This window comes from Ascaphus truei, chromosome 1 (genome assembly GCF_040206685.1).
Source record: "Ascaphus truei isolate aAscTru1 chromosome 1, aAscTru1.hap1, whole genome shotgun sequence".
NCBI classification, from domain to species: domain Eukaryota; kingdom Metazoa; phylum Chordata; class Amphibia; order Anura; family Ascaphidae; genus Ascaphus; species Ascaphus truei.
Genome location: NC_134483.1, coordinates 480,169,362 through 480,182,883, shown reverse-complemented (window position 1 = coordinate 480,182,883; position 13,522 = coordinate 480,169,362). Strand labels below are relative to the sequence as shown.

Genomic DNA, 13,522 nt, shown 5'->3' with positions numbered 1-13,522 from the left:
CAGAGTGGGTATCGTCCTTCCCAGGTTAGTTCACCCAGATCAGGTAGGGTTCATCGGAGGAAGGCAAGCGGCAGACAATACCAGACGAATAATAGATCTGATAGATTTGGCACAAAAACAAAACATCCAGTCAATGGTATTAAGTCTGGACGCTGAAAAAGCCTTCGATAGAATCGATCGGCCCTATTTGAGGAAGACGCTTGGTGCATTCGGCTTTGAGGGACGCCTCTTGGAGGCCATTATGGCACTCTACGAGGGGCCAGCGGCAAGGGTGCGGCATCAGGGTTTTTCCTCAGAGCAATTTCCAATTAAGAGCGGCACCCGACAGGGATGCCCGTTGTCCCCCTTGTTGTTCGCCCTATGCGTGGAACCCTTGGCGGCACATATTAGAAACAACCCGGACATTTCGGGACTAACTGTAAAAGGGCAATCACACAAAGTGGCGCTCTACGCTGATGATGTGATCCTGACATTATCACAACCTCTCACCTCCCTGCCCAGTGTCTTCTCAATCCTGGGTACCTTTAGACAAATTTCCGGGTTCAAAATTAATCAGGCCAAATCGGAAGCCCTCAATATCAATTTGCCCAAACCAGTAGAAAAACTGATTGATCTCAATTTCAATTTTAAATGGCAACCCTCTATGATAAAATATTTAGGGGTTTACATCACAAAAGAATATCAGGCTTTATATAAAGCGAATTATCCCAGGTTGTTTCGGACTCTCCGTGAGGATCTCAAAAGATGGGCGGAGTGCAATATCTCGTGGATAGGCCGCATTCACAGCGTAAAGATGAATCTCCTGCCACGAGTTCTGTACCTTTTCCAGGCCCTCCCGATCCCCCTGATAAGAGAAGATATCCTTTCGCTGCAGTCCCTGATAACAAAATTTATCTGGAATAAGAAAAACCCACGAATTAACAGAGCAATCTTGAGGAGGCCGACCTTGAGAGGAGGGTTGGGGGTGCCATGTCTGTTCGCCTACTATAAAGCAGCGCAATTGTGCCAGATAGTGCAATGGCACACCGATCCGAATCTTCGTAGGTGGGTAGCATTGGAAAAAGAATGTTGCTCACCAATAGAGATTAAGAATCTGATTTGGCTGCCCCAAAAAAGTCGGGCCGTTATGCAGACACCTCTACGGACCATGGCTAACTCCTTGAAGGTCTGGGACGCAGTTAAGCTCAAATGCCATCTCACGTCCCTACACTCTCTGATGACTCCCATTTGGGGGAACCCAAACTTTGCTCCAGGGGTGGATAGTGCGATTTTTTCAAAATGGATCCAGGCAGGATATCTCCGTTTAAAGGATCTGGAGGGCAGGTTGCACGTAAAAACATTCGATCACATTAAAGAGGAGAAAAATTTACCCAACACAGAATTTTTTAGATACCTCCAGATCAGGGCCTTCTACAACGAAGCCCCAATTCGGCCCCGGAGAACAAATTTTGAGCAGCTCTGTTCAAGAGACATGGACACAAGGGGACTAACATCTAGAATGTACAGGGAAGTAGTATGCCCGAAGACGGACGACCAACCCAAACTTCCATACATGAGACAGTGGGAGGCGGACCTAGGCGAGATATTAGAAGACGAGGACTGGGATAGGATCCTGCAGATGGCAGCCAAAAGCTCCATCTGCACCACATTAAAGGAGAATGCATATAAAGTCCTGATGAGGTGGTATTATACGCCCGCTAAATTATCCAAATTTGTCAAAGGCTACTCCCCGCTCTGCCCCAAACAGTGCGGGGAGAGAGCAGACTTATTCCATATGCTGTGGTCTTGTACAAAGGTGATCCCGATTTGGGAGGAAATTAAAGATTGGCTTCAAAGACTGCTAGAAGTGGAGATCCCCTTAGACCCGTGGCTATTCTTATTGGGTAGACGAATCAAGGGGCTATCAAACGCCACACACAAATTAATCGCACACCTGGCCACCGCCACCAGATGCGAGATCGCAGCAGTATGGAAACAAGCAGAGATTCCAATTCTCCCAAAGATTAGAAACAGAATTTGGTTTGTGTGCCGGATGGAACAGTTGACGAGTTTGGTCAATGACACCGGCTCAAATTTTCTAAAAGTCTGGGAGCCTTGGTTGGCACAGACAGACATCCCGGGAATAGATATCACCACGATTTTGCAATGATTACCGGCAAATGCATTCTCCGATAATGAAAGGGATCCCTGACAACTTAGAAACCGAAAGCCCAAAGTAGAAGAGGGATCCAGGCCACGAGAGACACATGGAGATGGAGGCGACCGGAGGCGTCACAGTGCGTGCAAAAGGATTAATGCCACCGGTGTGAACGGCCTAATTCAATTTGAAGCACAAACACGAAGCCCGTCTGGTAGAGGATCTTTGGACCATCCATCAAGCATTCCCACCCTTCACCCCCCCCTCCCCTTCCTCCCCCCTCCCTCCCTTGTCCTGCTCCATTAGTTAATGAGCGTGTCTCCCCCCCCCCCTGTTCGTCTTGTGAGTCTAGTTTGTCAAATTTTTGGAAGGTTTATATAAAAAAATTGAAGGATTTAAATATGGTGATATATTTGTAGACAATGGATGGTGTTACCATGTAAGATGTATCTCACCCAATAAAACCAAAGTTATAAAAAAAAAAACGATTTGAAATAAAAAATACTGTTGCAGCAATTGTCAAAATCCCATAATGAGAATGTTGCAGCCTTCAAAAATACAAACTGAAAGTACTCCATCGTTGGTACAGGAGATGACAAAGTCCCGTTGTTAGTACAGTATATGGCGCTATCCCTACATTATTGAAAGAGAGTAAATGATGATGTTATGGTTAGAGTTATGCATTTGGGAAGCAAGAATAATTAGGCTACATACAAATTAAATGGGGCAAGTTAGGTCAATAATTGATGGAAGAGGATGTAGGAGTGCTTGTAGACAGCAGGCTAATGCTGTGTCCAATGTCAGGGTGAAAAATCGAATAAGATACTGCATTATCTTGCAGTAAACAGAGATTTACCACTCTTTATAGCGATTCCTTCATGGTTCCAGCCATCGACCAGAAATTAAGTGGAAGAGAAACCAGAAATTAAGGAGAAGGAGCTGGTCTGGGGTCTTATGAACATGATGTCCTACTATGGTGCTTTTCTTTCATGTGTCCGAAGTGCCCAGCATATATTCTAGTCACTGTAGCTTTGGGCATTATATTTTATATAAAGCCCTAGACCTTTTTTGTTCCCTCTGTGCTAAAGGGTGAGTTTAGTATTCTATTATTATTTGGATACCAGTATGAAGTGTTGATGGAATAGCGACTCCAAAGATCAAGTTGAGGAATACACCTGAAAGTGGAAAATTGAGGTATTTCTGACCATGCTTAAGAGCAGCCAAGCATAAAACACTAAATGCAATACCAAATTTAATACAAAACAGCCAAACAGAAAACCGAAACGGTCGTGGGAAGGAGGAGGTCTCCTCCCCCCTTCTTTCCCTCCACCTCCTCCCCCCCCCCCCATCCTTCTTGGTTGTCCTCTTTCCTCTTCATTTCTGTGTTCTTCTTCTTTGTACTTATTACCCCGCAATATAGTATATAAATCACCCTAATAGAACTGAGCCTACAACAGTCGCCATATTAAAGTGAATTTAATGTCTAATCATCTGCAAGTTAAGCATAACAAGAATATAATTACATAGCTAAGAGTGTTTGTATGATTATTCTATAGTATTCCTTTGATATTATTCCTACTCAATGTATAAGAATGTTCGCTCAGTATTAATTATTGTTGGAGCTCCAATGTCTGTGATTTATACTATGCGGTAAACTAATAAAACTATTTGAAATAAAAAATACTGTTGCAGCAATTTTCAAAATCCCATAATGAGAATGTAGCAGCCTTCAAAAATACAAACTGAAAGTACTCCATCGTTGGTATAGGAGATGACAAAGTCCCGTTGTTAGTACAGTATATGGCGCTATCCCTACATTATTGAAAGAGAGTAAATGATGATGTTATGGTCAGAGAGATCGAAGGGGGAACATCAATGAGAGAACAGTTAAGGAGACATAGCTAGAATCCTAGGGAAGGGTGTTGTGAGACCTACATACTGTAAAGGAAGCACACAGGCATCTACTGAACACTACATACTATAAGGAATGTGACAACAATCTAAGAAAATACTATAGAAAGGATTTAGAAGTCCTAATTCCATCTGCCTCCAGCAACATCCAAGAACAACTGAAGAAACATATCCCGCACTCTTCATGCCTAGTAAATTTCTACATGCTTCCTACAATCCCTAATCTGGCAACCCTGGCCAACCCATCATCTCTAGCATTAACATTTTGACAGAAAATATTTCAAGACTCATTAAAACCATTTGGAAACTTCTGGTAACAACAAACATAAGCTTAATCAAAGACAACAAAGACTTCCTGAGGAATCTACAGGCGATCAATCAAGTACCCCCAAATGCAATCCAAACCACCATTGATGTCAACTCACTATATACAGTACTAGTATATTAAGGTTAGGGCAGAGGGGTTGATCAAGCAAAGGTCAGAGCAGAGAGCAGGCAACAGAGTGAGGACTAGCCGAAATATGTGCCAGGAAATAGCAATAGTCAGAAGAAAGTCAGGGAGCACCAAGCAGCAATGAAAAACAGTACAACCTGCCTTATGAGCAGCAAGCTTGTTGTGAATCACTGGAGGACAGAACAGATGCCTTCTTATAGGCTATGGCAAGTCAGGTGGTGCAGACAGCATAGCAGACTACGGAGGCCTGTATTCATGTTCTTACATTCAATGCATGCCTTCTTAGTATTTGCATGGAGCGTGTTAAATTAAATTATATGTACATTAATATAATGTCATAATGAAATCAAATGAAAAATGTATGTGAATTATGAAGATATCATATTTTTTCCCTCTTACCATTAATCAAAAGCATACAGTATACCATCAATACATACATTGTTGACTGTTAAATTATCAACAGACCAAGTATGATGCTCTAAGAAATGTTTGCGTCGACCTGCTTTTATTTACACCGTGCAAAATTGACAACTTTGTTGTATTTAAGAAAAGTGTTGTAGTTTAAGATTTAATCTCATTTACACTGTGCACCACACACAACCTCATAGTTATCCTTCTTATTCCACCCACAAGCGTAATTTTATTCTTTCTGAAAAGGATGTTGCCGCACATACCGGAAAACACATACATGTATTTTATACATTGGTGCAGACATGCTATTTTTCTGTGCATCTTGTTTGCTATAAAAGCAGTTTTAGTGTTGTTTTCTGCATATCTTCCTATAGATCCATGTGGTGGACAAACAACACAAACAGTAAGTCTTGCTACATTTGTACATTTTCTGAAAGTAGGCAATCACAGGAATCCTGGGATGTGTCCATTTGAAATGTCATTTAAAGGCTGCATATACTGTATACATCAACCCTTTTTATGACAGATACAGTACAACTTTAGTTTGATTATTGCAATTTTAGATTGTATTTCTATAGGTGTTATGATTATTATCTATATAATTATTTTATAATACATCAACAGGGAGCTAATATTATTTGGTTCAATGTGACCTGCATTTGTTATCTGTGTTAAATTAGCAAAACAATAAACGTTGCATCTTTACAAACGTTTATTGTAGTTTCAATTAGATTTACTGAATTCATAAAAAGTATATTATTGTGCTTAAACAATATTTGAACTGTCTTATACATAGTGTTACAGAACATTTTAGAAGCATGGATTAGCCTGCTGCCAAATGGTGGAAAAATCTTTAGGAGATGAAAGCAAACCAAATTGTAACTCTGCTGCAGTTGCTTAACAGGAATGTTTGAATGATACTTTCTATCTAGATTTATTACAGATTAAATAGCTTGAGCAGGCACCAAAGTGCTTCAGGACGTCATTTTTTTGTTTTAGGATTTACTTTCTCCCATGGTATGATACATTTTAGTCATTTATAAGCACTAGGTTCCAGTATAATAAATTCAGTCAATTGTGCTGTTCTGATGCTATACAGATGTCGAAAATAGTATTACTCCTCTGACTCGTTGCAGTGGAACATGCATAACGAGCCAGTGGTACAGTAGAAGCGCCTATTAAATAAAGTTGGCCATGAGCAAAAAGAGGATGGAAATAACAGATTATAGCACATGCTAAAATGTGTCAGGAGGTGCAATAATGTACTGTATACTACACCTGTAATAATTTACTACTGTATAATAACAACCAACATGTCTCGTATTTTCACTTTATTCATTTAGAAATATGATTGCACAGCCAGAAACAAACTACATAAAAAAATTGAAGACATGCAAGAAAGGCTTAATGAATATTGCTAGATGCAAATCGTGTGAAAATGGACTTTGCCCAGAAATGCTCTGTTCACAGTGTAATGAATTGGTGCCAAAGACTGTTAAGGTTTAGAACATTTACTTTTAATGTGGGAATTAGATTTGCAGCTAGGTCTTCTAATAAAGGCAAGTATAAGTAATCCCACATCATTTTCACATATCAACTGGTATTGCTCATTTAAATATGGACACAATCATTAGGATTATGCCCAATAATAATTTATATTTCTGTCATTTCCATAACCAATACCCATGTAGATATTCTATAAATATTTAAAATATTTTGTTTTGATTTTGATTGTGCCATACAGTATGACAAAGATGAAGAAATTAATTACACATTGGAAATTAATTATGGTATGGTGATAATTTGTATGTTGTGTGAGTAGCTTTCTACTTTTATCACTTTAATGGTGCATTAACATTGTGGAACTTACTTTACAGGAATATATAAAAAAAAAAAAAACAATACATGTTATTGTTTGCCATGGCATATTTTGGACACAGAAAGAACAAGTTTAATTTCAGTAAACTTAAATTTATAGAAAATGTAAAGAATTTTTTTTTATATATATATACAGTTAGGTCCGGAAATAATTGGACACTGATACAAGTTTTGTTATTTTGGCTGTGTATCAAAATAAATTCAAGTTACAGTTAAATAATGAATATGGGGTTAAAGTGCAGTCTATCAGCTTTAATTTGAGGGTATTCACATCCAAATTGGAGGAAGGGTTTAGGAATTACATCTCTTTAATATGTAGCCCCCTCTTTTTCAAGGGGCCAAAAGTAATTGGACTATTGACTCAAAAGCTGTTTCATGGACAGGTGTGGGCTATTCCTTCGTTATTTCATCATCAACTAAGCAGGTAAAAGTTCTGGAGTTGATTCCAGGTGTGGCATTCGCATTTGGAAGCTGTTGCTGTGAACACACAACATGCGGTCAAAAGAGCTCTCAATGCAAGTGAAACAGGGCACCCTTAGGCTGCAAAAAAAAAGAAAATCCATCAGAGAGATAACAGAAACATTAGGAGTGGCCAAATCAACAGTTTGGTACATTGTGAGAAAAAAAGAACGCACGGGTGAGCTCTGCAACACAAAAAGGACTGGACATCCACGGAAGACAACAGGGGTGGATGATCATAGTATCCTTCCATGGTAAAGAAAAACCCCTTCACAACATCCAGCCAAGTGAAGAACAGTCTCCAGGATGTAGGCATATCATTATCTAAGTTTACTATAAAGAGAAGACTTCACGAGAGCAAATACAGAGGGTTCACCACAAGGTGCAAACCATTCATAAGCATCAAGAATAGAAAGGCCAGATTAGACTTTGCCAAACAATATTTTAAAAAGCCAGCCCAGTTCTGGAACAGCATTCTTTGGACAGATGAAACTAAGATCAACCTGTACCAGAATGATGGGAAGAAAAAAGTATGGAGAAGGCTTGGAATGGCTCATGATCCAAAGCATACCACATCATCTGTAAAACACAGTGGAGGCAGTGTGATGGTATGGGCATGTATGACTTACAATGGCACTGGGTCACTAGTGTTTATTGATGATGTGACAGAAGAGAGAAGCAGCCGGATGAATTCTGAAGTGTATAGGGATATATTGTCTGCTCAAATTCAGCCAAATTCAGCAAAGTTGATTGGACGGCGCTTTCACTTTACAGATGGACAATGACCCAAAACATGCTGTGAAAGCAACCCAGGAGTTTTTTTAAGGCAAAGAAGTGGAATATTCTGCAATGGCCTAGTCACTCATCTGATCTCAACCCGATCGAGCATGCATTTCACTTGCTGAAGACAAAAATTAAGGCAGAAAGTCCCACGAACAAACAACAACTGAAGACAGCATCACAAAGGAGGAAACCCAGCGTTTAGTGATGTCCATGCATTCCACACTTCAAGCAGTCATTGCCTGCAAAGGATTCTCGACAAAGTTTTAAAAATTAACATTTTATTCATGATTGTGTTAATTTTTCCAATTACATTTGAGCCCCTGAAATAAGGGGACTGTGTATGAAAATGGTTGCAATTCCTAAACGTTTCATACGATAATTTTGTTCAACACTTTGAATTAAAGCTGAAAGTCTGCACTTCTATTGCATCTCGGTTGTTTCATTTCAAATTCATTGTGGTGGCGTATAGAGCCACAATTATGAAAATGATGTCAGTATCCAATTATTTCCGGACCTACCTGTATTTAATAGGAACCAAGAGATTTTGGTGCTAAACCAAGCTATATTCAGTACCTAGGTTCCCATAGCTCCTGAAATAATGAATCTGGTAGTTGATGCTATCAGGCTCCCTTGCAGGATAACAATATGACTGTTCAAATGTTGATAACTTAGTTATAAAATCAATTATATACAGTATAATTTTCCCATAAAGTACCTACAAGTTTCCATTTTAAGTGGCACAATTGTCACAGCATATTTAGGTTAAAAAATGCAAACAAAAACAAACAGTGATGGGATTTACTAATTCACATTACTTCTGTGTACATCCATAAAAAAATATTTCAGTGACATACAGTAATAGCAAGAAGATTTTAACCCTGGTTTCGGATTAGCGTATAACCTATTTTTAGTTACAGAATATATATCTCTAAAAATATATGCAGTGCTTTACAAGAGACAATAATATTATACTAATAAAGTAGTTACTAACATTAGTTTTACATTAAAAATATACAGAATTATGTTTCAATATAAAGAGAGACAATAAGGTATTCAACATGACGCTATGCGTCAAATATCCTATGAAAGAATAAAGTATGCATCATATGTATGAAGTCTTCCCACAAACAAAGCTATGTATTACTTTTTACCACTAAAATTGTGACGCAAATTTAAAACAAATATATATTTGATCCTAGTACATAGACACCTTAGAATCAAAATGATAATAAAAATATAAACTAATATTCTTTCATTATGTCAAATGCAATTATTCTTCCACAACAAAACCTTAACATGTTACTGTAAACATTGTAATTTTTTTGTCGTTAATATTGCTTGGGAATAAGCCATTTAATTATACTTATTCCCCCTTGTCTTTTCTGTTTTTCTGAAGCACTGAGTTTAACTCCTCAATAATGTCTGGAGGCAATTTATTACAGGGTCCCAGCAGAATTTTGTTTGATTGATTGGAATTCTGGATCAGTGTTTTGGAATCAATACTGTGTATTTCTTTTGAGCTATCACCATAATTGTTAGGATCATCAAGGTTAACCATGCTGTAATGTTTCTTTTTGCGAATAACATTTTCTTCTAAGACTTCAGCCACCATAGATGACCGTTGTTTTAATGAAGAGTTGACTTCTTGTGTGGAGGCTGCATGTCTTAATTTGAACTTCATATTTCCTGACTCTGCCTTCAAATTCTTCATAAAGAAAAAGATACACACTTGTTAAGCAAAGGCACAAATCTGATACACATATATAATACATATACATTTCTACCTTTTATATATATATATATATATATATATATATATATATATATATATATGAAAAAGAAGAATAAAGGCGCAATCCTGTATAGCTATAAAAAACTGGATAATTTATTAAGCAAGAGAGGCTGGGTTGCTGGACAGACAGATAAAAACAAACACAATAGTGCAAAGTAACACAATATATGACAGTGTAAAAAACACAACAGGAGATATCATAAAGATGAGAAAAAAATAAGATATATAGACCCCAAAAAATGTCCAATAGATCTATTGTGAGGAAGTACTGTAGTGGTTGCTGTAGATGAAATATCACTTGATAAGGTAGTCAGCGACTATAGCAAAAAATGGGGAGTAGAGGATAGCCATAAAGTGAATCAATGTGGATATAAAGGTGGTGATAACAGGCTGATGGGTATCTTCTGTTAGATGCAAGATTAAATGTCAGCAAATTAAGCAGCAAGGGGACATGGATGACGTAGACCTGGTCTTGTGGGAGGAGTGCTGAGCAACGTGAGAGGAGTGGAGAGCAATATTCAAGAGTATACCGGCAGAACAAAGTGGAAGGCTGCAGTTTTTCTGCATGTGGAACTGAGTCTGGCACCTAGTGGATACACCAGAGATCACTTAACCTGGTGTGAAACTTTCCAGACGGAAGAATTACAGCTGCTGTGTGAGGGGGGTTAATAGGAAGTTGAACAGCATCTCGTGTTATCCGGATCAGCATCACTTGATCATCTCCAGCGTTGTATTGTTGGTGTAGCTGACGGAGGGACGCGGAGACCGCTTGGGGTCATGACGGATACACTATCTGGTGAGACCATTCTTTTACCCCTTGCTGCTTAATTTGCTGACATTTAATATTCCATCTAACAGAAGACACCCATCAGCCTGCTATCACCACCTTTATATCCACATTGATTCACTTTATGGCTATCCTCTACTCCCCAGTTGTTGCTATAGTCACTGACTACCTAATCAAGTGATATTTCATCTACAGCAACCACAATAGATCTATTGGACATTTTTTTTGGATATATATCATATTTTTTCTCCTCTTTATGATATCTCCTGTTGTGTTTTTTACACTGTCATATATTGTGTTACTTTGCACTATTGTGTTTGTTTTTATCTTTCTGACCAGCAATCCAGCCTCTCTTGCTTAATAAATTATCCATTTTTTTATAGCTATACAGGATTGTGCCTTTTTTCTTCTTTTTAACATTATCCCGGATAAGCATATCCTCATTAGGGCTGCATCCTGTTAGCTCATTTCTCCATGGTCAGCACCTGAGAATTGTTTAAATTATTCACTTATAATTCACCTATATATAATCACCCATGTGCTAGTCCTAGCACTGATTTTTCCTTGTATATCGTTTTAAGTTATGGTGGGTGAAAAAGGCGACAGAAAACCTCCACCGTTAGCATATAGCCAATAAAGAATATCACTTGTGAGAACATTCACATGTCTTAGGCAGGTCTGCAACCCTGCCTTTCACAATTTACCCTCAGCATAAAGTGCTTCCACTGCAGCAAGGGATTCTGGGAAATTACATGCAAATGAGCACACAATGTGTCACCTTTTGTCTGTTGTTACATGGAGCGCATATAAGCTAATGCTCGCTGTTAACACAGCTTTAAAGCACAGCAATGGAATCAGACGCAAAGCCAGAGAAACCATTCACAGACATGTTTCAACCTTAATGGGTATCATCAGTGTGAAGTTGGTTGTACTGCAGGCTTTGCATTTTCAAGACTGTAGGGTTTTCCATCGCGTTTTAAGTTATGGTGGGTGAACCGTGTTTAGAAAAGGGACTAGATATAGTATTTTGATTGTAGATCAGATACAGTCTTGAACGTGTTGCATTATTCAATAGAAAATGTCAGTGTAACCAGAACATGGATAAATATTGTATAAATATTGGATGGAAGGTTATAGCAAACAATGTTGCTTTCAAATCGATTATACAACGTCGCATTGTGGTGTGTCTTGTTGTATCTCTGCTTCTGTGCCCCACTTGTAAGTAACCTCTTAATTAGAGTCCAGCAAAGTATATGTGAAGTGGGTATCTGTGTCTTTTAGTTGGAGACAATGTAATGAATACCTCGGGCTTTAGACTGCTCGGCAACCAGGTACTGTAAGTTGTAGGAAATTCACACTAATTAGACAGTTCTCTTTATGTCAGTTGTACCTCAGCGCCTCAGCTTCTCCGCCAAGTCTTCCTCTCACAATACAACCTGTCTTAGAATCTCTCTGCCGAACCTCCACACGGACTCCCAAACAGAGTTCTCGCTCAGTCTGCCCGGTTGTTACACAGCACACTGCACCTTCTGCTCTAACCAGCCGTGCCTCAGCTTATTCATCACGCCATCCTCCGACCAGTGCGCACAGACAGGTGCACAGATTTCACCTATACACAGCGTCTCTTACTCAGACCCGCAACTGAATATTTCACAACACCAAGTCTGGAGCATCAATCTCAGTGTGCATATATTTTAAGAGCAGCAAATAACAACTCGCACACTCCGACTTCCTTTAAAATCGTATATTGAAAAAGTAGACCACACAGATGCAGCGGCTGTTATTCGAAAACTTCCCGTGGTGTATACATCGGAATACCCATGTAAATGTGCATGATTTTTTCCAACCATAGACATGTGTAGACTCGGGTTTCTATCGGGTGCAGAAAATTGCATTTTAGAGTTGTCTGCAATACCGTAGAGAAACTCAATTGGGCAATCGCGAGTTGTTGTCTTAAAAATCTAATAGCAATTCAACCTGTCTTTTAGTGCCGTACAGTTCAGCAAGTGTGTGTGTGTATTTGTAATTTGAAGATTAACATTACGAGTTCATACTGTATAGTGTACATGGGAAATAAGTCCTTTCTGAGGCTCCTTAGCCATACACAGATTAAAAAAAATGAGGACACATACTGTATACAGGATAATAAAGGGAAAAGAAGTAATAAAAAAATACATTGTCGCTTTTGCTTCCGAATGTAAAAAAATAATTCCGCTCATGCATGTACAGTATGTCTAATTGGAACCTTGTTGAAACGCATATGCGTGTCATCACATTTCTATATGTATTATTTATTACTTATTAATCAATACTTTTGCTAGGCTTGCTCTTTTTTCATACTGTTTTTATGTTATGCGCATGCGTGTACTGTACATATGTCTCATTGGAACCTTGTTGAAATGCATATGTGTGTCATCACATTTAGGTGCATGCGTGTATGTCTCATGGGAACCTTGTTGAAATGTATATGCATGTTATCACCTTTAGGCGCATGTGTGTATGTGAATTTTCAAGTTGGGGATTTAAAAAAAATTTTTTTTAAACATTCAACTTTTTTTTTTCTCGATATGGCCTTATTGAAGGACTGATTTTAACCAACCATTATGTGAATTCTTATATGTCTTTGATACTTTATCTGTATACTGTACTGTGTGAGGTGGCATACTGTAATTTTTATTTGAGGGGTGGGGGGGGCGCGGATCACACAATTTTGATGAGCTGTTCAAAATATTTTGCTGAGCTAATAATCCTGCACACACTGCTACTCTAGCATGACTACTCCACACACATTCAAAGTGAATTTCAAGTTAAATCTTCTTTGTAATGGCTGCATTGCATTCTGTAGTTCTTTTTGTAATTTTTATTTGAGGGGGGGGGTCACAACATTTTGATGAACTGTTCAAAAGATTT

The 13,522-nt window shown here is 38.6% G+C and overlaps 1 protein-coding gene across 1 annotated transcript in view; it reads right to left on the bottom strand.

The window, feature by feature from the left end:
• Positions 1–6,236: 6,236 nt before the first annotated feature.
• The window catches only part of ARAP2 (ArfGAP with RhoGAP domain, ankyrin repeat and PH domain 2), a 406,381-nt gene continuing 399,095 nt past the window's right edge, over positions 6,237–13,522 (bottom strand). Inside the window, exon 33 of the mRNA XM_075568062.1 lies at positions 6,237–9,738. Coding sequence (XP_075424177.1) covers positions 9,397–9,738 — 342 coding nt within the window. The 3' untranslated portion in view covers positions 6,237–9,396. The remainder of the gene's footprint in view (positions 9,739–13,522) is intronic.